Genomic DNA, 17,966 nt, shown 5'->3' on the forward strand with positions numbered 1-17,966 from the left:
CTTCTGGCTTTTTCTGCTTATGTGGTGCTAAGGAATCGAACCCAGGGCCTCATGCATGCAAGGCAAGCTCTCTACCACAGAGCCACCTTCCCAGTTCCTGTTCAAAATTTTAAGAAGTGATAACCATGTGTTCATTATTCAATGGTTCTCTTGTAGCCGAGTAAGTATCCAAGCAAATAAATTATTTAAAGTCAGAAAACTATTTTTTTTTTGCCTTGTGTGGAAATTTGATTCTCAGACACCCATACATTATGGATAGACAATCTCCATCTGGTTCTGGTTTTGGCACACGAGCTAGGGCCCAGCCGTGGAAGATCAGAAAGGGCAAGGGAGCCTGAAATTAGGAGCAGGTGAGTGGCCCAGTTAGTACATCCTCTCACATTGCAGGGAGGAGCAGCCTCTAGGCCACAGGAATTAATGTCTCAACTTGATCATCATCCAGTCACGATTGTGCTAGGGCTGCACTCTGCTAAAATGCCAGAAGGTAATCTCTCTTGATTCCTACTTCAAGAGAGAGCGTCAGAAGTAGGCAAGATTACAAATCACTTGAGATGGCACAGTTATTTTGGAAAGCAGTTTGCAATTTCTTAAAAAGCTAAGCACATATTTACTGTTTGACCCAGCCATCCTATTTCTAAGTATTTACCTATGAGACATGAAGCATCTGCCCACACAGACGTGTGGGTGACATGCCCCAACAGCTGTATTGCAATAACCCCAGATTATGAACAACACGGTGTACTCCACTAGTGCATGGGCTACTGAACTGTAGTACACCCAAACAACACAACTCTCTTCAGTCATAAAAACAACTGAACTCAAATATATACAGCAACATGAATGACTCTCAAAATCAAGATGAAAAAAACCTCAGGCAGTAAAAGCCCAGTGATTGAATGTATATGACGTTTATGAAAAGGCAAAACTAGGACATGATGTCATACACCTGTAATCCCAGCATTCCGGAGGCTGAGACAGGAGTTACTGAGACTAGCCTGGTCTACATATTAAGATGCTGCTTAGAAAAAAAAAAAAAAAGAGTTGGAGATGTTCAGTAGTAAAGAGCTTGACTAGTATGCACAAGACTTTGGGTTTTGTCCCCCACATCAAAAAATAATTGGTGATGGCTGGTAGCTTGAGGTAGCAGAAGGGGGTTTTGCTGTGAATACTGTGAATTCTTTGAGGTGAGTGATTTATTCTGCATAATGATTGCAATGGTTGTTTTATGAGAATATATATTGGTTAAAATTCATTAATGTGTACTTAAAGAACTTTATGTGTAAATTATGTCTCAACAAGGCTGACTTTTCCATTTTTATTATTTGTATTCATGAGAGGGAAGATTCTGGAAAGGATGGATTTATACCCATATTTATAGGGCACTGTTCTCTCACATTGCTCAGTGGGGGAGAGACTAGAGTCTCCTACTTTAGGGCTTCCTTCAAGTGTGCAAGCCCATAGTGAGCTGACCATCATCTGATGTGTGGTAAACATCTGGCTCACATATCTAGCAGACACACTCCTCCATGAAATTTAGAAGAGTCCAGACAGATTATGTTTATCTCAGTACTATTTGGTTATAGTTTGAGTGTCCCTGAAAGTTGTTTGTTGGGAGTTTGGCAAGAAATTTTGTTGTTGGTGTTGTTGGTCATGGGGCTTGAACTCAGGGCCTCTGGGCGCTGTCCCTGAGCTCTTTTGCTCAAGGCTAGCACTCTACCCCTTTGAGCCACGGCACCACTTCTGGTTTTTGGAGATCAGAGTTTTACCAGGACTTTTCTGGCCAGGCTGACTTCAAATCGCGATCCTCAGATCTCAGGCTCCTGAGTAGCTAGGGTTACAGGTGTGAACCACTGGCGCTCAGCTGGCAAGGAACTTTTAACAAGTGAAACCTAGCAGCAAATCCTTAAGCCATGGTGAGGGCTGCCTTCAAAAGTAAGAGACTTCCATCTGTAAAGCAAACTAAAGCAAAGGGCTAGGAGTATGGCTTCAGTCCTGAGCAAGGTCCTAAGCAGTTTTCCAACCATTCATAATCCCTGTCTCCCACACACAGGAGTCTCTCAGCCAGACCTTTCTTGGCTTCCATACTTAGACATAACTGACCCTTTCCTTGTCCCATTGCCTATCTCTGCCTTCTAGGGCTGTCCCTGAGTTTAGGGCCTGTGAGTCATGACTCTGGTAACAGCTTTCCTCTTCCAGGGCCTTCCAGTGCCTCCTGGAGGCAGGCAGGCATGGGAGGAAGATGTCTCAGGGAAAGGAATTCTCAAAATTTCTTAAACTGGCGATGAATTTAGAGTGAAGACTAGATGTTAGCCCAACTGGGCTTCTAACTTGCTATGTTACTTCAGGTTGTAGATTGATGGCACAGGATTAAAGGCTTTCCTGCAGAGGGCTTGGGCCATCTCCTTGCAAACTACAGAAGGAGAGAAGAGCTGGTCCCTGGGCCCTGTCTCTCCCCATTCAGATTAACCCCATTAGTGTATGCTCTCCACTGAGCATCCTTGTAAGATCCTTGTTCTAGCATCCATTTCTTGAGAAGCTGAGCTTGGGTAGCAAGCCGCATGCGTGCTGAGTGGGTACAAGGGTACAATGGCCAGGAAGCTGGAAGGAATTGGGGAAGTGAGGTGAAGGAGAAGAATCTTGTGACTTGCTTCTGCTTTGGCTGAATATGCAGAACTTGAGGGTGGTTCTCCCCCCCCCCTCTCTCTTTCAGTGCTGGAGTTTGAACCCAGGGCCTTGCACTCATTAGGCAAGGGCGGAACCACTGAATGATATCTCCAGTTCTTGCAGAATAATCTTCTTCTTCCTCCTCCTCCTCCTCCTCCTCCTTCTCCTTCTCTTCCTCCTCCTTCTCTTCCTCCTCCTCCTCCATTTTCTTCTCTGGTCCTCTGGCCCTCAGGGCCTGGGCGCTGTCCTGGAGCTTCTTTTGCTCAAGTCTAGCATTCTATCAATTGAGCCACAGCGCTACTTCCAGCCTTTTCTGCTTATGTGGTACTGAGGAATCAAACCCAGTGCTTCAAGCATGCTAGGCAAGCACTCTACCACTAAGCCACATTCTCAGCCTGTGGGATCTTCTTTAAAGAAAATGTGACTCAGGCTGGGAAGGTGGCTCAGTGGTAGAGTGCTTGCCTTGCATGCACGAGGCCCTGGGTTTGATTCCTCAGTACTACATAAGCAGAAAAAGCCGGACGTGGTGCTGTGGCTCAAGTGGTAGAGTGCTAGCCTTGAGCTGAAGAGCTGAGGGACAGAGCCCAGGCCTAGAGTTCAGGCCCCATAACTGACCAAAGGAAAAAAAGAAAGAAAGAAAAGAAAGTGTGAATCAACTTCAGAAGCATAGGACAGTCTTTTCAGAAACAGGAACAAAGAATTTGTCCCCCAGTTGTCTCTTAATGACGAAAGATTCACCTCAGGGTGCAAGCTTAGGGCTAGAGTACTTTCCTAGCATACACAGGCCCTAGATTTGAACCCTACCACTACAGAAAAAAAAGAAAAGGTTTGCCCCGTGATGTGTCCAACACTCCTGCACTTCTGAGGAGAAAGGTGCACAGCTGCTGGGAGGGAAGGGGTTGGTGTGTGCCTTGGTGAAGACAGTTGTCAAACTGAATGGCTGGCAAGGACCTGGATGACTGGTGTGGCTGGGAGCATCTTAGGACATATGTTTACAAGTACTGGCTAAATCTCACTTTGCCAGAGACTGAGAACTTCTGCTTAAGTGAAAGTCAACACACTGGGCTGGAGATCCCCCAAAGAATTGTCAGCAGAAAACCTTGATGCTGGGCCCTGAAACAGCAGACAATGACAACAGATACAGTTTGCCCTTCTGATATGCAAGAATCGTGTCCTCAGAGAGTTATAAGCAAGATTCTCAGCCACCCTCCATGCCCAAAAGTTGTCACCCTCCTTGTCTCATGAAATTTAAAAGCCAGTGGAAGGTGGGGCAGGTGGTATAGTGTCTGCGTTCAGCAAGCCTGAGAGTGAGTTCCAACCCTTGTGCTGAGAAGCACAAAGAATGCAGAGACCAGGCGCTGGTGGCTCACCCCTGTAATCCTAGCTACTCAGGAGGCTGAGATCTAAGCATTGCGGTTCAAAGCCAGCCTGGGCAGGAAAGTCTGTGAGACTCTTTTTTTTTTTTTTTTGTCAGTCGTGGGGCCTGAACTCTGGGCCTGGGTGCTGTTCCTCAGCTATTCAGCTGAAGGCTAGTGCTCTACCACTTGAGCCTCAGCCCCACTTCTGGCTTTTTCTGCTTATGTGGTGCTAAGGAATCAAACCCAGGGCCTCATACATACAAGGCAAGCACTCTACCACTGAGCCACCTTGCCAGCCCTGTGAGACTCTTATCTACAATAAACCACCAGAAAACCAGAAGTGGCAATGTGGCTCAAGTAGTAGAGTGCTTGTCTTGAGCTGAAGAGCTGAGGGACAGCACCCAGGCCCAGAGTTCAAGCCCCACAAAGAAGGAAAGAAAGAAAGAAAGAAAGAAAAGAAAGAAAGAAAGAAAGAAAGAAAGAAAGAAAGAAAGAAAGAAAGAAAGAAAGGAAGAAAAGGAAGGAAGGAAGGAAGGAAGGAAGGAAGGAAGGAAAAGAAAGAGAGAGAAAAAGAAAGAGAGAGAGAGAGAAGTGAAAGTCAATCAAGATGGGGTCTTGACTGAGAGGGCACAGGGACCCGCTTAGAATCTCACCAAGCTGGGGGAGTGTTTATGTTTATTCAGCGAGGCCTGGCTTCCTGCCAGATTGGACGCCCCCAGAGGCAGCTGCCAGTGTCAGGCAGAGGGCAGATTTGTTGGTATTTAAGGGATCGGAGGATTAAAAGGATCAGAAGCTCCCTCCACACACAGCCTGATGGCTGGAAGCCCACTCCTGAGGGTTATTAAATCTGTGGGCACATCCCCGGCACTTGATGACCCTCCCTCTGGAACCCAGCAGGCATGCCAAGCCAGAAGAGAATGAGAGATTGGGGTCAGAGTGGGAGCCTTAATCCTTCAGTGCTGGACGTGGACATGAAGATCAATCTGTAGACCTAATTCATCAGAATTAAGCCCAGGAGCCAGTCTCCTAGATATCCTCAGCTGACCTTGGGCACAGAAGGACATGGGCTTTCTTTTGCTTCAAAAGCAGGAGGATATGGTTTACTCACTCTGTGATTTGGGAAAGGTCAAGTGAGAGAATGAAAACTGTGATGCAAACGTACTATGCAGTGAGGGGCACAGGTAATGACTGACAGGTGGTCTATGGGCTGCAGGAGCTGACCAAGAAAGGAAGGAAAGCCCAAGTTCATAAAACAAAAACAAAAAACAAACTGGATGCTGGTGGCTCATGCCTGTAATCCTAACTATTCAGAAGCCTGAGATCTGAGGATCACGGTTCAAAGCTAGCCCCCACAGGATAACCCATGAGACTCTTACCTCCAATGAACCACCAGAAAACCGGAAGTGGTGCTGTAGGTGAAGTGGTAGAGCGCTTGCCTTGAGCTGAAGAGCTGAGAGACAGCACCCAGGCCCAGAGTTCAAGCCCCATGGCTGACAAAAACCAAAAAAAAAACTCCAGGACGGGGGTGGTGGGGGACAACAGAATGGAAATAGGCAGAGCTCACACTCTTCCGACCTCATGGAGGGAGACAGTAGGTCCAGGGAGAGCCCCTGTTCTTCCTTCTTGCATTCTGATATTCTTGCCAATCTTGCCATGCCTCCACACAGCAGCTTTTTTTCTGGACACGAGGGGTGGGGGCGGGGGGCTCCTGCCTGGCCCTACCTCCAGGGTACTTGGTCAGTTCCTGTCCACACTTCACCATCCACTGAGAACTTCCTCCTCTAAAGTCTTACTTGACCTCAGCCTCAGGGGATCCCCTCACAACAGTCAGTACTTTCTCATCACCCCAAGCCCAGGGCACCTGCAGAGAGGTGACTCTTTCAAAGCCACAAAGACCAGCAGCCACAACGTCCAGCACTGGACTCGGGACCACTCACACCTTCGGGCTCCCGCAGCCTCCAGTCCTAGTCAGGAGTTGGAGGAAATCCTCCAGGGAGCCCAGCACAGACCAAGCCCGTCGTGATCGCACGTGCTGCACGGGACAGGCCCCGCACCACACCGCCGCGGAGGTCACGCACGCACGGGGCCTCCCTGTCCTCCTCTACCGCCCCGCAGCCCTGGGACTCCATCCACACTCTCCCTCCTCCCTTCTCTTCTCGCTCCTCTGGCCTGAAGCCCCGCCCATTCGAGACCGCGCCCCCAGGAAGCCCCGCCCATCCGAGACCGCGCCCCCCAGGAAGCCCCGTCCATTCAGGGGACCGTGCAGCTAGAAGGCCCCGCCCACATCATGGCCCCGCCCATCGGAGACCGCGCAATCGAGGAGCTCCGCCCGCCCCGAGGCCCCGCCCACTCCGAGGCCCCGCCCACCCCCTAGACCCCGCCCGCCCCGCGGCCCCGCCCGCTCCGAGGCCCCGCCCGCGCGCCCGCTCCGCGCGGCCGCCTCCTCTGCTCTCCCTGTGGTCGCGGCGGGGGTATCCCGGTCCGACCCCCGACTCGGCGGCCGATCGGGCAGCCATGGAGTCCGCGGCACGGAGGCGGCAGCTCCCCGGAGCGGCGGGCGGTCCAGGCGCGCAGCCCGGAGCCTTTTTCCTGCAGGCCAGGTGGGCGCTCGCGGCCGGCGGGAGGACGGGGCGCAGGGACGGCGGCGGGCCGCGCGCACCCCACATTCCGGGTCCCCCTTCTTCCCGGGCCAGTTTGGGGTCCTCCTGCCCCCGCCCCGCCCGGTGATCGCGTTGGGATTGCTGCTCCTGCCGGGAAGGCCGTGCCGGGTCCGGGAGACTCGCGGGGCCCGCGCGCCCGAACCCGGGCTCCCCTGCAAGTCCCGGAGCCACTTCCGCGACGCGGGGGTCCAGGGAGCCCCGCGGGCCGGGGCCGCCCCGGGCGGGGACCGGGATGCGCTCCCCTCCCCGTAGCCCGGCGGGAAATCGCCTTTTAATCCCGCCCTCCATTTTTCTTTACATCTCCTTCCCGACCAGAGACGCCGTCGGTGTTAAAAGCACCTCTGATGTGCCCAGCCTTTCATCAAACCCTAGGGTGGGCGCCAGCCCTGCCCGGGCGAGGAGGGCCAGGGCCCCGGCAGGTGAGCGGTCATTGGGGAGGAGCCCCGAGGCTTCCGTGATTCTGCAAAGGAAGTGAGAAAGCACAGCGAAGCCAGGCGCCGGTGGCTCCCGCCTGTCATCCTAGCTACTTAGGAGGCCGAGATCTGAGGATCGCGGTTCAAAGCCAGCCCGGGCAGGAAAGCCCGTGAGACTCTTATCTCCACTAAACCACCAGAAAACTGGAAGTGGCGCTGTAGCTCAAGTGGTAGAGCGCTCGCCTTGAGCTGAAGAGCTGAGGGACAGTGCCCAGGCCCAGAGTTCAAGCCCCACGACCGACAAAAAGAAAGAACAGTAGGTCCCTCCAGGGAGAGAACATGGGCCCTGGGACTTTGTCAGTGTTGGAGGATACGTTCCTTTTGTTGCACCAGGGGCTGGGACTGGAACGTAGGCCCAAGCAACACGGGAGAAAGCACCAGTGCAACACGGGAGGAAGTACCTGGGTAGGCAGCGAGTTGTTGAGCTTCAGGCACCCCGCACACACAAGTTTTACCCTTGTTCCCACCCTAAATGACAGGCTAAGAATGCAGCCTTTAGTCTCTCCGGGCATTGGTCTCTAGGCACAGGGCAGCCATGTGAGGTTTTTAAGCACAAAGCCCATTTTAGGACCTCTGTGGTATGATTTCGGATGTCAGGAGCTGGGTGGGCTGAGGTGAGCTCTCTCCTCTTGCTACTGAAGAACTTACATAGACTGCATTGACTGCCTGTTCATATGCAAACAATGATCGAGCAAATACCTTGATGGGAGCGACTACATTCCTGTGGTCATCTCATTCGATTCTTTTGCCTGCTGACATCAGGGCCATGGGAATTTGTAGAAGTACACATGAAGATGGTCACCCTAAATGCCTGACAACCTATTTCTCAGAACTGTCCATCATTAAACAGTACATGCCTGTACTGTGCACCTTATTACCCATTTGCTCATCCAAGGCTCACCAAAACCTCTGACTTGATCATTTTATTGATGTGAATAAATGTAGGCTCAGGTGGGCTAAGGAGCCTGGCCAGATTGAGGCCAGGCTGTTCATACTGATTAGAAACATCCACTGTACTCAGCAGACATCCATTAAGTACCTTTGGTATATCCAGCACTGTGCTAGATGCTAAGAGGGTTGTAATTGTCTTCAGTCATAACTAGCTTCTATATTTTGTTTGTGGATTGATCTTAAATACTGTATACTTAAAGCCAGTATCCAGTGCTTACAATGTTTAAGCCTTGTAAACATTGCTCCCCACAGAGGCCAAGTGAGAGTTTACACTTCCTTTTGTTTTTCTTGTAGCTTCTAGTTGCCTTTTTCCTCCTGTCATTATTTGCCTGTCCCTCCTTTTTTTTTTTAATTCTCATCATCTGTAGCATCTCACTATTCCTTATCAGAACCTAAAGCCTCTCTCCATATCCCCATCCATGCTAGGTGTCTGCTTACTTCTTCTAGGACAAGACTCCTCTTCTGCCCCCTAGATGCTGCTCACATTTGAGCATTTCAGTTGTGTGCATGGTACATGCACCCTCCAGCTGTCAGTTAGGGTGTAAGTTTCCCCATTCTGTAGCCTTGGGAGCTGTGGAGGAAGCATAAGCCAGCCTTGTTTCACGTTACCTGCCAACGTTTCCCATCCCCGCTCAGCAGAAATTGCTGGTGATTGAGACCTAGCGCTGGCCCAGCTGGGGGCTCTGAAGTCTGTGCAGTCAGGAATGTGCAAAAAACGCTTGAGGTTCTAGTCAGGGGGCCGAGGGGTTGCCTTTACCCTCTGAGTAGTTAGAGTCTCAAAGTTAAGGAGCCAAGAGGGAAGAAGGCACCCCGGCCCTTCCGTGACCTCCAGTTCCTACCAGGCAGTTTAATTGGAGCGCTCAGATTGGTCCGGCTCAGGATTGTGTCCATCCTACGCCGCACTACTACAGTATGGACATTGAGATGCCTAAACTCTGGGGCTTAGGTTTCAGTCGTGCGCCAGAGTGACCTGGGGCCAGTCATCTAACCCCTTGGGGCTGCTTTCTCTTCTACACATTGGGAACATTGCTCCAACCATGGATTTTCTGCGAGGATTGGGGGAGGGGGTGTTAAATGAAGGGAGGAGGGTGCTCAGCCTGTATAAGGCACCGAGTACCAACTCCAACCCCAGTAAATAAGCGAATGAACGAATGATGTCCTACTTGTAAACAGCTCACAGTATCAGTACCGTGGCCTTCTGTCATCCGTCACCCTGCTACCCACATTCCAGTGGTGCTGGCATCCTTTGTTTCCCCCTCGTCTTATAGGAAGAAAGCTCAACAATTACTGTACCTCTTTGGCTTCCCAAATCACAGGAAGCTACTACAGTCATGGCAAAATCTACACTGAAATCCTGCACTGCACTGCCTGACTGGACTCCAGCATTTACAGCAAAACCCTTTCCCTGGGCCTGGGGCATGAGTCTCTTCCTGCCTTCAAGTGGGCAGACCTCTTTGTCTCTCGTCTTGGCGGGTTCCCATGGGGGGAGGAGAGAAGAGCTCACGCCCCATCTTGTCCCTTCTCAGGCATAGCTCCCTCAAGGCGGATGAGGCTGACCGCACGGCTCCCTTCCACTTTGACCTCTGGTTCTACTTCACACTGCAGAACTGGGTGCTGGACTTTGGCCGCCCCATCGCTATGGTGAGTGAATGGGAAGCTGTGGGCAGCGCCCTGAGCAGCGTTAGGAGACTTGGTATGGCTTGAATTTGTCAGCTGAGCTTGCCATTGAGCAGAGAGCACCGATCGCGACGCTGTCACGTTGTCCAGCCGTGTGCCAGCCAGGCACTTGTGGCATATGAGGGGATCAAAGGCGGCTGAGTGGTCTCAGATTTATCCCATCATCCTACGGGATAACGTCAGTCTAGAAATGAAGTGTGTTTGCTCATTTTGCATATTTAAATGACTGAGTCCCAGGTAGTTTTGGTTTCAGCTGGCAAAATTATTTTCTTTACTTAAAGTTCACCTTTTTTTTTTTTTTTCTTCTTTTCGTTCATGGAGTTTGACCTCTGGGCCTGGGTGCTGTCCCTCAGCTCTTCAGCTCAAGGTGAGCTAGAGCCATAGCGCCACTTTGGTTTTCTGGTGTTTAATTGGAGATAGGAGTATCATGGACTTTCCTGCTTGAGCTGTCTTTGAACCATGATCCTCAGATCTCAGCCTCCTGAGTAGCTAGGAGTACAGATGTGAGCCACCGGCATCCAGCACATTATTTTATTTTATTATTATTACTTTTTTTTTTTTTTTGTCAGTTGTGGGGCCTGAACTCTGGGCCTGGGCGCTGTCCCTCAGCTCTTCAGCTCAAGGCTAGCGCTCTACCACTTGAGCCACAGCTCCACTTCCAGATTTTTCTGCTTATGTGGTGCTAAGGAATTGAACCCAGGGCCTCATGCATGCGAGGCAAACACTCTACCACTGAGCCACCTTCCCAGCCCCAGCACACTCGTTCACATTTAAACGTGTTTATGTAAGAGGGGCTAGCTCCCAGGGCCTGGAGGAGCAGCTGGTGAGCATGTCCCTCTCTACAGCTCGTGTTCCCTCTCCAGTGGTTCCCTCTCAACAAGCCCAGCGTCGGGGACTACTTCCACATGGCCTACAACATCATCACACCCTTTCTTCTGCTCAAGGTACCATCATGTCCCATCCCTCCTCCTGTCCTCTCCTCCAGCCCCGGATATTGAGTTAGGCTTTCTCCACAGCCATTGGAGAATCAGGACTATGGGAGAGGGGCATGTCAAAGGGAATAGAGACATCTCCCTTCCCCCCACACAGGAGGAGACCCAGCAGTGTGCCAGCTGGCAAAATGGGAGAAGGCTGTGTATGGGAAACCATAAAGTATCTGTGAGGGCGAGTAGAAGGGAGTGACCGGGGCATGTCGGGCCAGAGGGAAGGCAGGCTGGGGCCAGCTGATGATGAAAGGAAGGCAGGCTGGGGCTAGGTAATGGAGGGAAAGTCAGCCATGAGGCTGAACTGTAACCCCTGGCCTCACGAGTCCTACTGGGAGGCTAATCTCCTGATGACTTTCAAGTTAAGCCAATGCCGTCCTTAGTTGTTACACTGTGTTGGTTAGGGTATAGGAGACAGTTTTTAAAAAGTTTGCACATGCTCAGTACAGACCTGGATGTATTCGGGTATCTTGGATCTATGGTTGGCGGGTTGGGAAGCCTGGGCCTGGACTCCTGCATTGATGGATGCTCTGGTGTCACCAGGAGCACATGGCTGTCTGTGTTGATGGATGATAACCTTGCTAGTATTCACTGCTAGGTCCCCAGTCTGATCTCCCCCAGGAGAAGGGCGGTCATGCGAACATTTTGAGACCCTGTTGGGCTTGGAGGGTCACATGAGGTGGGCGTGGACTGACCTGCAGAGGATCCACTGCTTCCGGAGGTGGGCAGGCGGTCACGCGCCATGGCCTTCTCTGACCCTCAGCTCATTGAGCGGTCCCCCCGCACCCTGCCGCGCTCCGTGGTCTACATCAGCATCATCACCTTCATCATGGGTGCCAGCATTCACCTGGTGGGCGACTCTGTCAACCACCGTCTGCTCTTCAGTGGCTACCAGCACCACCTGTCAGTCCGCGAGAACCCTATCATCAAGAACCTCAAACCAGAGACACTGGTGAGGCTCCCTGGTCTCCCCCCCACACCATGGGTACCTTAAGGGTCAGTCCTGGGGGGCTTGAAGCTGCACCAGCCTGTCACCACCACAGCTGACCTTCTGTTGAAAGCTAGGGGAGGATACCATCGCCCTGTTAAGGTAGGATGCTTGTGGATTATCACACCGTACCAGCCAAGGGTTCCCCACCTGGTAGAGGTCAAGCCTCTGAGTGGGGAAGTAGAGGAAGGGTATCCAGGTATGCTGCTTGGGCCCAGCCCCCCAAAGCAGCTCCCGCTAACCCTACCACACCCGTCCTCCCTCAGATTGACTCCTTTGAGCTTCTCTACTACTACGACGAGTACCTGGGCCACTGCCTGTGGTGAGTGAAGGCCCAATCTGTCCATTACCCATCAGGCCACAGCCCTCTGCACATGGCTTCATGTGCTGAGTCGAGTGCCTGGCATGGGGTTCTCATTCCTGAGAGGGTGCTGTGAGCTGGACCCCCCACCCCCCCACACACACACCGACCCTCTCCCTCCCAGCCCACTAGAGGGCAGCAAGAGGCTGTCATCCTACCCCAGCCAAGACTGGAGCCTGGGGTGAACCACTTCCAGAGAGGTGTGTGTGTGGAGGGTGGGGCTGGGGTCCCCCTGGTAGCTAGTACATCTCAGGACTTTCAGAGCATCTCCTTTCCCCAAGCCATCATTCCACCAGGAGGAAACTTCAGAAATGGGAGTTCAGACTAAGGATTCAGGGCCTGAATGAGGGGGCATCATCTGTGGCTCTCTATCCTGTAAGGGGGACGTAAGCTGAAGCCAGAGGAAGGAGGTTGATAGAGAATGGCAGGCCAGCCCCAGACAAAGTGCCACCTGTGCCCTGCATTGGTGTGTGCAGAGTCTGTTCAGGGCATGGAAAAGTTGGCTTGAAAGGCTTCCTGCCAGCCCTCCTGGCATTGCGGTGGAAGGTTGGGAGAGAATAGGGGAGAGGAGCAGGTGAGGGGTGAGGGGTTGGGGGTCAGGTAAGGAAAAGGAGCTGTGTGGGGAGCAAAAGCTGTACTTCCGGCTGAAGTGGGGGCTGGCTGTGGGTGAGGGGCTCTACGATGACCTTTGCCCCCTGACAATGCTTGCTCAGCACCAGCCTCATTTCCAGGCCAGTGTGATGGTGCTAGGTCTGCTGGCATCTGGGGGAATGTGGGTAAGGAAGAACCCCACCCCTCCCTTGTCCTCAGATAGAGTGAGGCAGGCAGGCAGAGTGGAAGCCAGTGTTAGCCCTCTTGGAAAGGCTGTGGGGGTGGAGAGTTGCAGCCACGTCAAGGCAGGCATTGTGCAAACTGAGGTAACGCTGCATTGGACAGTGGTGGCGAAGGGCCCTGGGCGAGGGTAGGTGGCAGGGGTGGGGGGGGGTTAGGGGAGGGGGCAGCTGCCTGAGGCTGGATCTCCCTCTCCCAGGTACATCCCCTTCTTCCTCATCCTCTTCATGTACTTCAGCGGCTGTTTCACAGCCTGCAAAGAGCAGAGCTTCATGCCGGGGCCTGCCCTGCTGCTGGTGGTGCCCAGTGGCCTGTACTACTGGTGAGTGGACAGCAGCACTGGGGTGGAGCCGGGTGGGACCAGGGCACTTAGTGAGCTGCCACAGTCAGAACCCACTGGACCACAGACCTGTGGGTAGCCCCGCGTGTGGCCAGCCCCGTGTGAGCCCGTGTCCTCCTGGGTCTCGATGGGACCGTGTCAGTTCTTTGCAGTGGCCTCTGTTTTATTTAGCAGCCCAGGTCAGAATGGACAGGGAGATGGAGAGGGTAAGGTTGTGGTCTCTGGACTCACTCCTCCTATTTTGTGCTTATTACCCAGACCCCCCTGCCACTCTAGGGCCATAGAGTCCATCTATGCAGCCCCCGAGCCTCAGTTTCCCCTCTGTGGAATGGAGACAATTACCTACCTGATTCCTCAGGAGATGGTGGGGATCTGGGGACGAGGAGGGCCTTTGTGGACCACAAAGCAACATGGAGACCACTAGGACTGGATAGGCGTCCACACCTACGGGTGGCTTGTTTGGCTCCCTTGCTCCCTCCAGCTGGGCTCTCCCTCCCCGCTTCTGCCCTGCAGACAGGCCGTCTTCAGGAAGGGCCTGAACAGACTTGAGCCCTTCTCAGATGAGGCCCCTCTGGCATGAAAAGGTTCTTCTTTCTCTGGGTCAGTGCTAGCCAGCTCTAGGGGCTTCCCTGCCATTGCAAAGGCCCTCTAGGGTTAGCCTGTGTGCGTCTTCCTCTTTCCCCCCCCCCCCAGCCCCAGGACAGGGTTGGGGGAATGGGAGGAGGAGGGAGAAGTTGTTTACTCCCCAGGGAAAGCGGCTGAACTAGGCAGGAGCTATCTGCAGGGCCCACAGCCATCTGCTAAACAGCAGCCCTTCCCAAGGAAGAGATGCCCAACTGTGCATGCCTGGAACCTCCAGAGACAGAGCCTTTACACTCCCTTTCCAAGGGAGAAAACAGGCTCCACATGAATTTCCTCATGCTCATAGGCCCCCAAGTTGCAGAGCTGTAGTTTCTCGAGTGGATAGATTGGTGTCACAGTTGTCATGGGGATGAGCAGGTCATCCCCGCTCCCCCTCCCCCCCACAGCAAGTGCTGTGTGTTCTCTGGACCACCGCCAGGTCTCTGGGAGATAGGATGGTGTCCCAATCTCTGAGGGCCAGTGATAACCATCCCTGCAAACTGCAACTGCATTTCCAAGCTCCCAGCCCCACAGAAACCAAGCTGGAAACAAAAGTGGGGGCTTGTGACAGTGACAGACAGTCTTCTCCAATGTTAGGGCTTTTGTCCCTCAGTTGTTGTCATGTGGACGTAAGCTCATGTGACAAGTGAAACCACTACCAAATACTCTGTGGTTTGTTTTTTTTTTTAATACTGGCCAAGCATGGTGGTGCACACCTGTAATCCTACTTTGGAGATAAAGGCAGAAGGATCTGGAGTTGGAAGCCAGCCCAGGCAAAGTCTGCAAGATCGTAGCTCAAACCAAAATACAAAAGGGCTTGGGGTGAAGCATAGGTATCAGCCTATGCCTCTTATGTGCATATGAGTTCAGTCCTCGGTTCCAAATAAATGAACACATACTATATACATACATCCCCAGTAGCAAAGGAAGGGACACACAAACCCCTGCGTGCTTGTAAGCAAATGTATCAAGCCAAAGTGGGCTGCAGCAGAGCGGCCTGACACACGGGGCCTGGATACCAGGTGAGCAGTTCTGGGCTGCCTGGTGTCTGTACCCCTACACGGGGTAGGGTTGGGGTGGCACCCGCCTTTCATTGACACTTTGGCCCGCTTCTCCAGGTACCTGGTCACCGAGGGGCAGATCTTCATCCTGTTCATCTTCACCTTTTTCGCCATGCTAGCGCTCGTCCTACACCAAAAGCGCAGGCACCTCTTCCTGGACAGCAACGGCTTTTTCCTCCTCTACTCCTTCACCTTCACCCTCTCGCTGGTGGCGATCTGGGTGGCCTGGCTGTGGAATGACCCTGTACTCAGGAAGAAGTACCCGGGAGTCATCTATGTCCCCGAACCCTGGGCCTTCTATACTCTCCATGTCAGCAGTCGGCCCTGAGTCCCCCAACCATCCTCTACCCCCTTAGGAGAGACGGATCATGGGGCATCTGAACACATGTGTGTGTGTGTGTGTGTGTGTGTGTGTGTGTGTGTGTGCGCGCGCACGCGCGCGCGCATATGTGCATGCACGCCCATGCCTGTAAGTATGTAAGACATGAGGATGAAGCAGGCTGTGTGTGTAGAGTGCATTACTGACAGACTGAGCAGTGTGGGTCAGGGTTCTCCTTGATTTAGATCTTTTCGGGATGGAATTTAATTTGGGAAGTGTGTCCAGGCCAGGATCCTGGCCTTTACCTGTTGTTGGGACTCCTGACCCCACTCCTATTGCTCAGGCCTGGGCTGGCTCTTATAGGAAATCGCAGCCATGCAGGAGAGACCAGACTGTGCAAAAGCACGGGGCCACTGGTGTACCGCTTGGCCAGCATCTGGCCACCTGGTCCAGGCCACTATGTTTTGTATACTATGTCATCTTTCTCTGGATTATTGAGGAGAGCACATCCTCTCAGGGCCTCATTTGCACTGCATGGGCCCAGTGGGTTGAGATTACTCACCCTCTTAGCTCTAGCAAGCCGCTACCCTCTCCCAGCCTGAAAGGGCCTTGAGTATACCTGGCCCTGACCAACCTTATGCCCCACTGTGGCCAGCATTGAGCCACCAGACCTCTGGGTGCCTGAAGCCCAGCTCTCCCATGCTATGCCATCCTACTGGTGGTGGTGGTGTTCACGCTGCACTGTCCCTCCCCAACTCTGAAGGATTGTGGCACCACTTGGTGCCATCCAGATGTGGAGTATCGGCCTACAGGTCTCAAACCTTTGCCTCATTCCTTGAGCCCCGTTATAGGGGCTGACAGCTCTGGGTTCCTGCCAGTCTTGCCTGTCTTAACCTTCATCTCTTTCTGCCAGGGCCCCTGCTCCCAGGAAGGGAGGCCTGCTCTCAGCGGAGTGGGCCCCTCCCAGCTCCCTTCTCTCCCAGGCTTCTGGTCCAGTGGTTTTCCTTGAAAGCTACCCCAGCCTCATGTTGCAGCCAGCCCTGGTCATGGTGCTGTGGGCTGCAGCCCTTCCCCTGGTGATCTCGGGGAGGCCCGGGCTGAGGCTCTCTGCTGTGCTGGGGTCCCTCTGCTGGCAGGCAGCTTCGGGTGATGAGAGGTGTGAATAAAGGCTGGTGTTATGTGGAGCCCAGCCTGCCTGGCGTCCTTTCTGGCTTGGTTGTAAGATGGGGAGGCAGGGGGAATTGTGGAGAGGGTTGGGGGCTCACTGGCCTGGGCCCCAGCTGGGGTGTGAGGCCCCCTCTAGAAGCACAACCTTGGGGGGACCCCCAAGGGTCCTCTCAATCCTGGTCTGTCCACTGGCCCTGCATGCCACTCAGCAGGGTCCTGAAGGTGGGGCTGAAGGGGACTTTTCTTCCCAGTCAATCCAAGTCTTAGTGGATCAGGACAGGACAGGTCACTGGTAAACCTGTATCCAGAGATGTCCTATGGCCTCCCAGCTGTACTGCCCGTTGGGAGGAGGTGGCCTCTGGCCTTATGCATGTCAGCTGACTAATTGGAGCGGACTGTAGGACAAGAGTGGGAGGTGCTCAGTCTCCATGTCTGCTCAGCACGCTCCTCCCCTACCTCTAGGACAAGCTGCTCCCAAGGCTGTTTACAGTGGGTCTTAACCCTTACAATCAAGGTCTGAGGATTATGCATCTTAGAAAACCATCGATAAGAAAAAACAGATTTAGGGGCTGGGAAGGTGGCTCAGTGGTAGAGCGCTTGCCTTGCATGCATGAGGCCCTGGGTTCGATTCCTCAGCACCACAGAAGCAGAAAAAGCCAGAAGTGGCGCTGTGGCTCAAGTGGTAGAGCGCTAGCCTTGAGCTGAAGAGCTGAGGGACAGCGCCCAGGCCCAGAGTTCAGGCCCCACGACCAGACCCAAAAAAAGAAAAAAGTTTTTAAAAATATGAATAAAGCCAGGCACCGGTCTAAGGATCGTGGTTCAAAGCTAGCCTAGGCAGGAAAGGTCCACAAGACTATCTCCAGTTAACCACCAGAAAACTGGAAGTGGCGATGTGGCTGAAGTGGTAGGGTGCTAGCCTTGAGCTGAAAAGCTGAGGGACAACGCCCAGGCCCAGAGTTCAAGCCCTACGACTGACCCCCCCCCCAAAAAGTGAGTAAAACATGAGATATGAAAATGAATATTAAGAAGAAGAAATTGCAATTGGGGCCTTGGAGATCTAGGTCCTGTGGGGCAGGTTCTTGGGAGTTTTTCCCATTGTCTTCACTGCAGCCTGGCTTCACTAGCCTAGAAACCCAGCAGACATCCAAGAAACTTAGAATGTTGGGGAGGGTGGGTGGGTGGCAGGAGAAAATGCCCCCATTGGGGTGTGGCTTAAGCAGTAAAGAGCTTTCCTAACATGCTTAAGACCCTGGGTTCAGCTGGGTGGTGATGGCTCAGGCCTCTAATCTTAGCTACCCAGGAGGCTGAGATCAGAGGATTGTGATACAAAGCCAACCCCAGACAGAAAAGTCCCTGTGAGACTCATATCTCCAATTAACCACTCCAAAACCGGAAGTGGAGCTGGTGCTCAAAGTGGTAGAGTGGTAGCCTTGAGCAAAAGAGCTCAGGGACAGCACCCAGGCCCCCAGTTCAAGCCCCACTACTGAAGGGGAATTTAAAAAGAGATGAAGC

At 53.0% G+C, this 17,966-nt stretch overlaps 1 protein-coding gene across 3 annotated transcripts; it reads left to right on the top strand.

The window, feature by feature from the left end:
* Positions 1 to 6,454: 6,454 nt before the first annotated feature.
* On the top strand, positions 6,455 to 16,490 carry Cln6 (CLN6 transmembrane ER protein). 3 transcript variants are annotated; one of them, XM_070043025.1, is made up of 7 exons: positions 6,455 to 6,622; positions 9,633 to 9,747; positions 10,629 to 10,727; positions 11,530 to 11,718; positions 12,021 to 12,076; positions 13,146 to 13,268; positions 15,026 to 16,490. In XM_070043025.1, exons 1-7 carry the CDS (start codon positions 6,537 to 6,539, stop codon positions 15,294 to 15,296), a joined length of 939 nt encoding a protein of 312 aa, XP_069899126.1. In that variant the 5' UTR covers positions 6,455 to 6,536; the 3' UTR covers positions 15,297 to 16,490. The 3 variants fall into 3 exon arrangements, with proteins under 3 accessions (XP_069899126.1, XP_069899127.1, XP_069899128.1); XM_070043026.1 differs by having other exon boundaries at positions 10,647 to 10,727; XM_070043027.1 differs by lacking the exon at positions 12,021 to 12,076 and having other exon boundaries at positions 15,026 to 15,294.
* The last annotated feature ends 1,476 nt before the right edge of the window (positions 16,491 to 17,966 follow it).

This window comes from Dipodomys merriami, unplaced genomic scaffold (genome assembly GCF_024711535.1).
Source record: "Dipodomys merriami isolate MVZ:Mamm:240054 unplaced genomic scaffold, mDipMer1.0.p SCAF_33, whole genome shotgun sequence".
Classification (NCBI taxonomy): Eukaryota; Metazoa; Chordata; class Mammalia; order Rodentia; family Heteromyidae; genus Dipodomys; species Dipodomys merriami.

Bases quoted from the DNA above. Each gene is read 5' to 3' on its own strand.
- Cln6 (XM_070043025.1), top strand. From the start codon at position 6,537: ATGGAGTCCGCGGCACGGAGGCGGCAGCTCCCCGGAGCGGCGGGCGGT. The intron at 10,728-11,529 runs GTACCATCATGT...TCTGACCCTCAG, and splicing joins CACCCTTTCTTCTGCTCAAG to CTCATTGAGCGGTCCCCCCG. The intron at 12,077-13,145 runs GTGAGTGAAGGC...TCCCTCTCCCAG, and splicing joins TACCTGGGCCACTGCCTGTG to GTACATCCCCTTCTTCCTCA.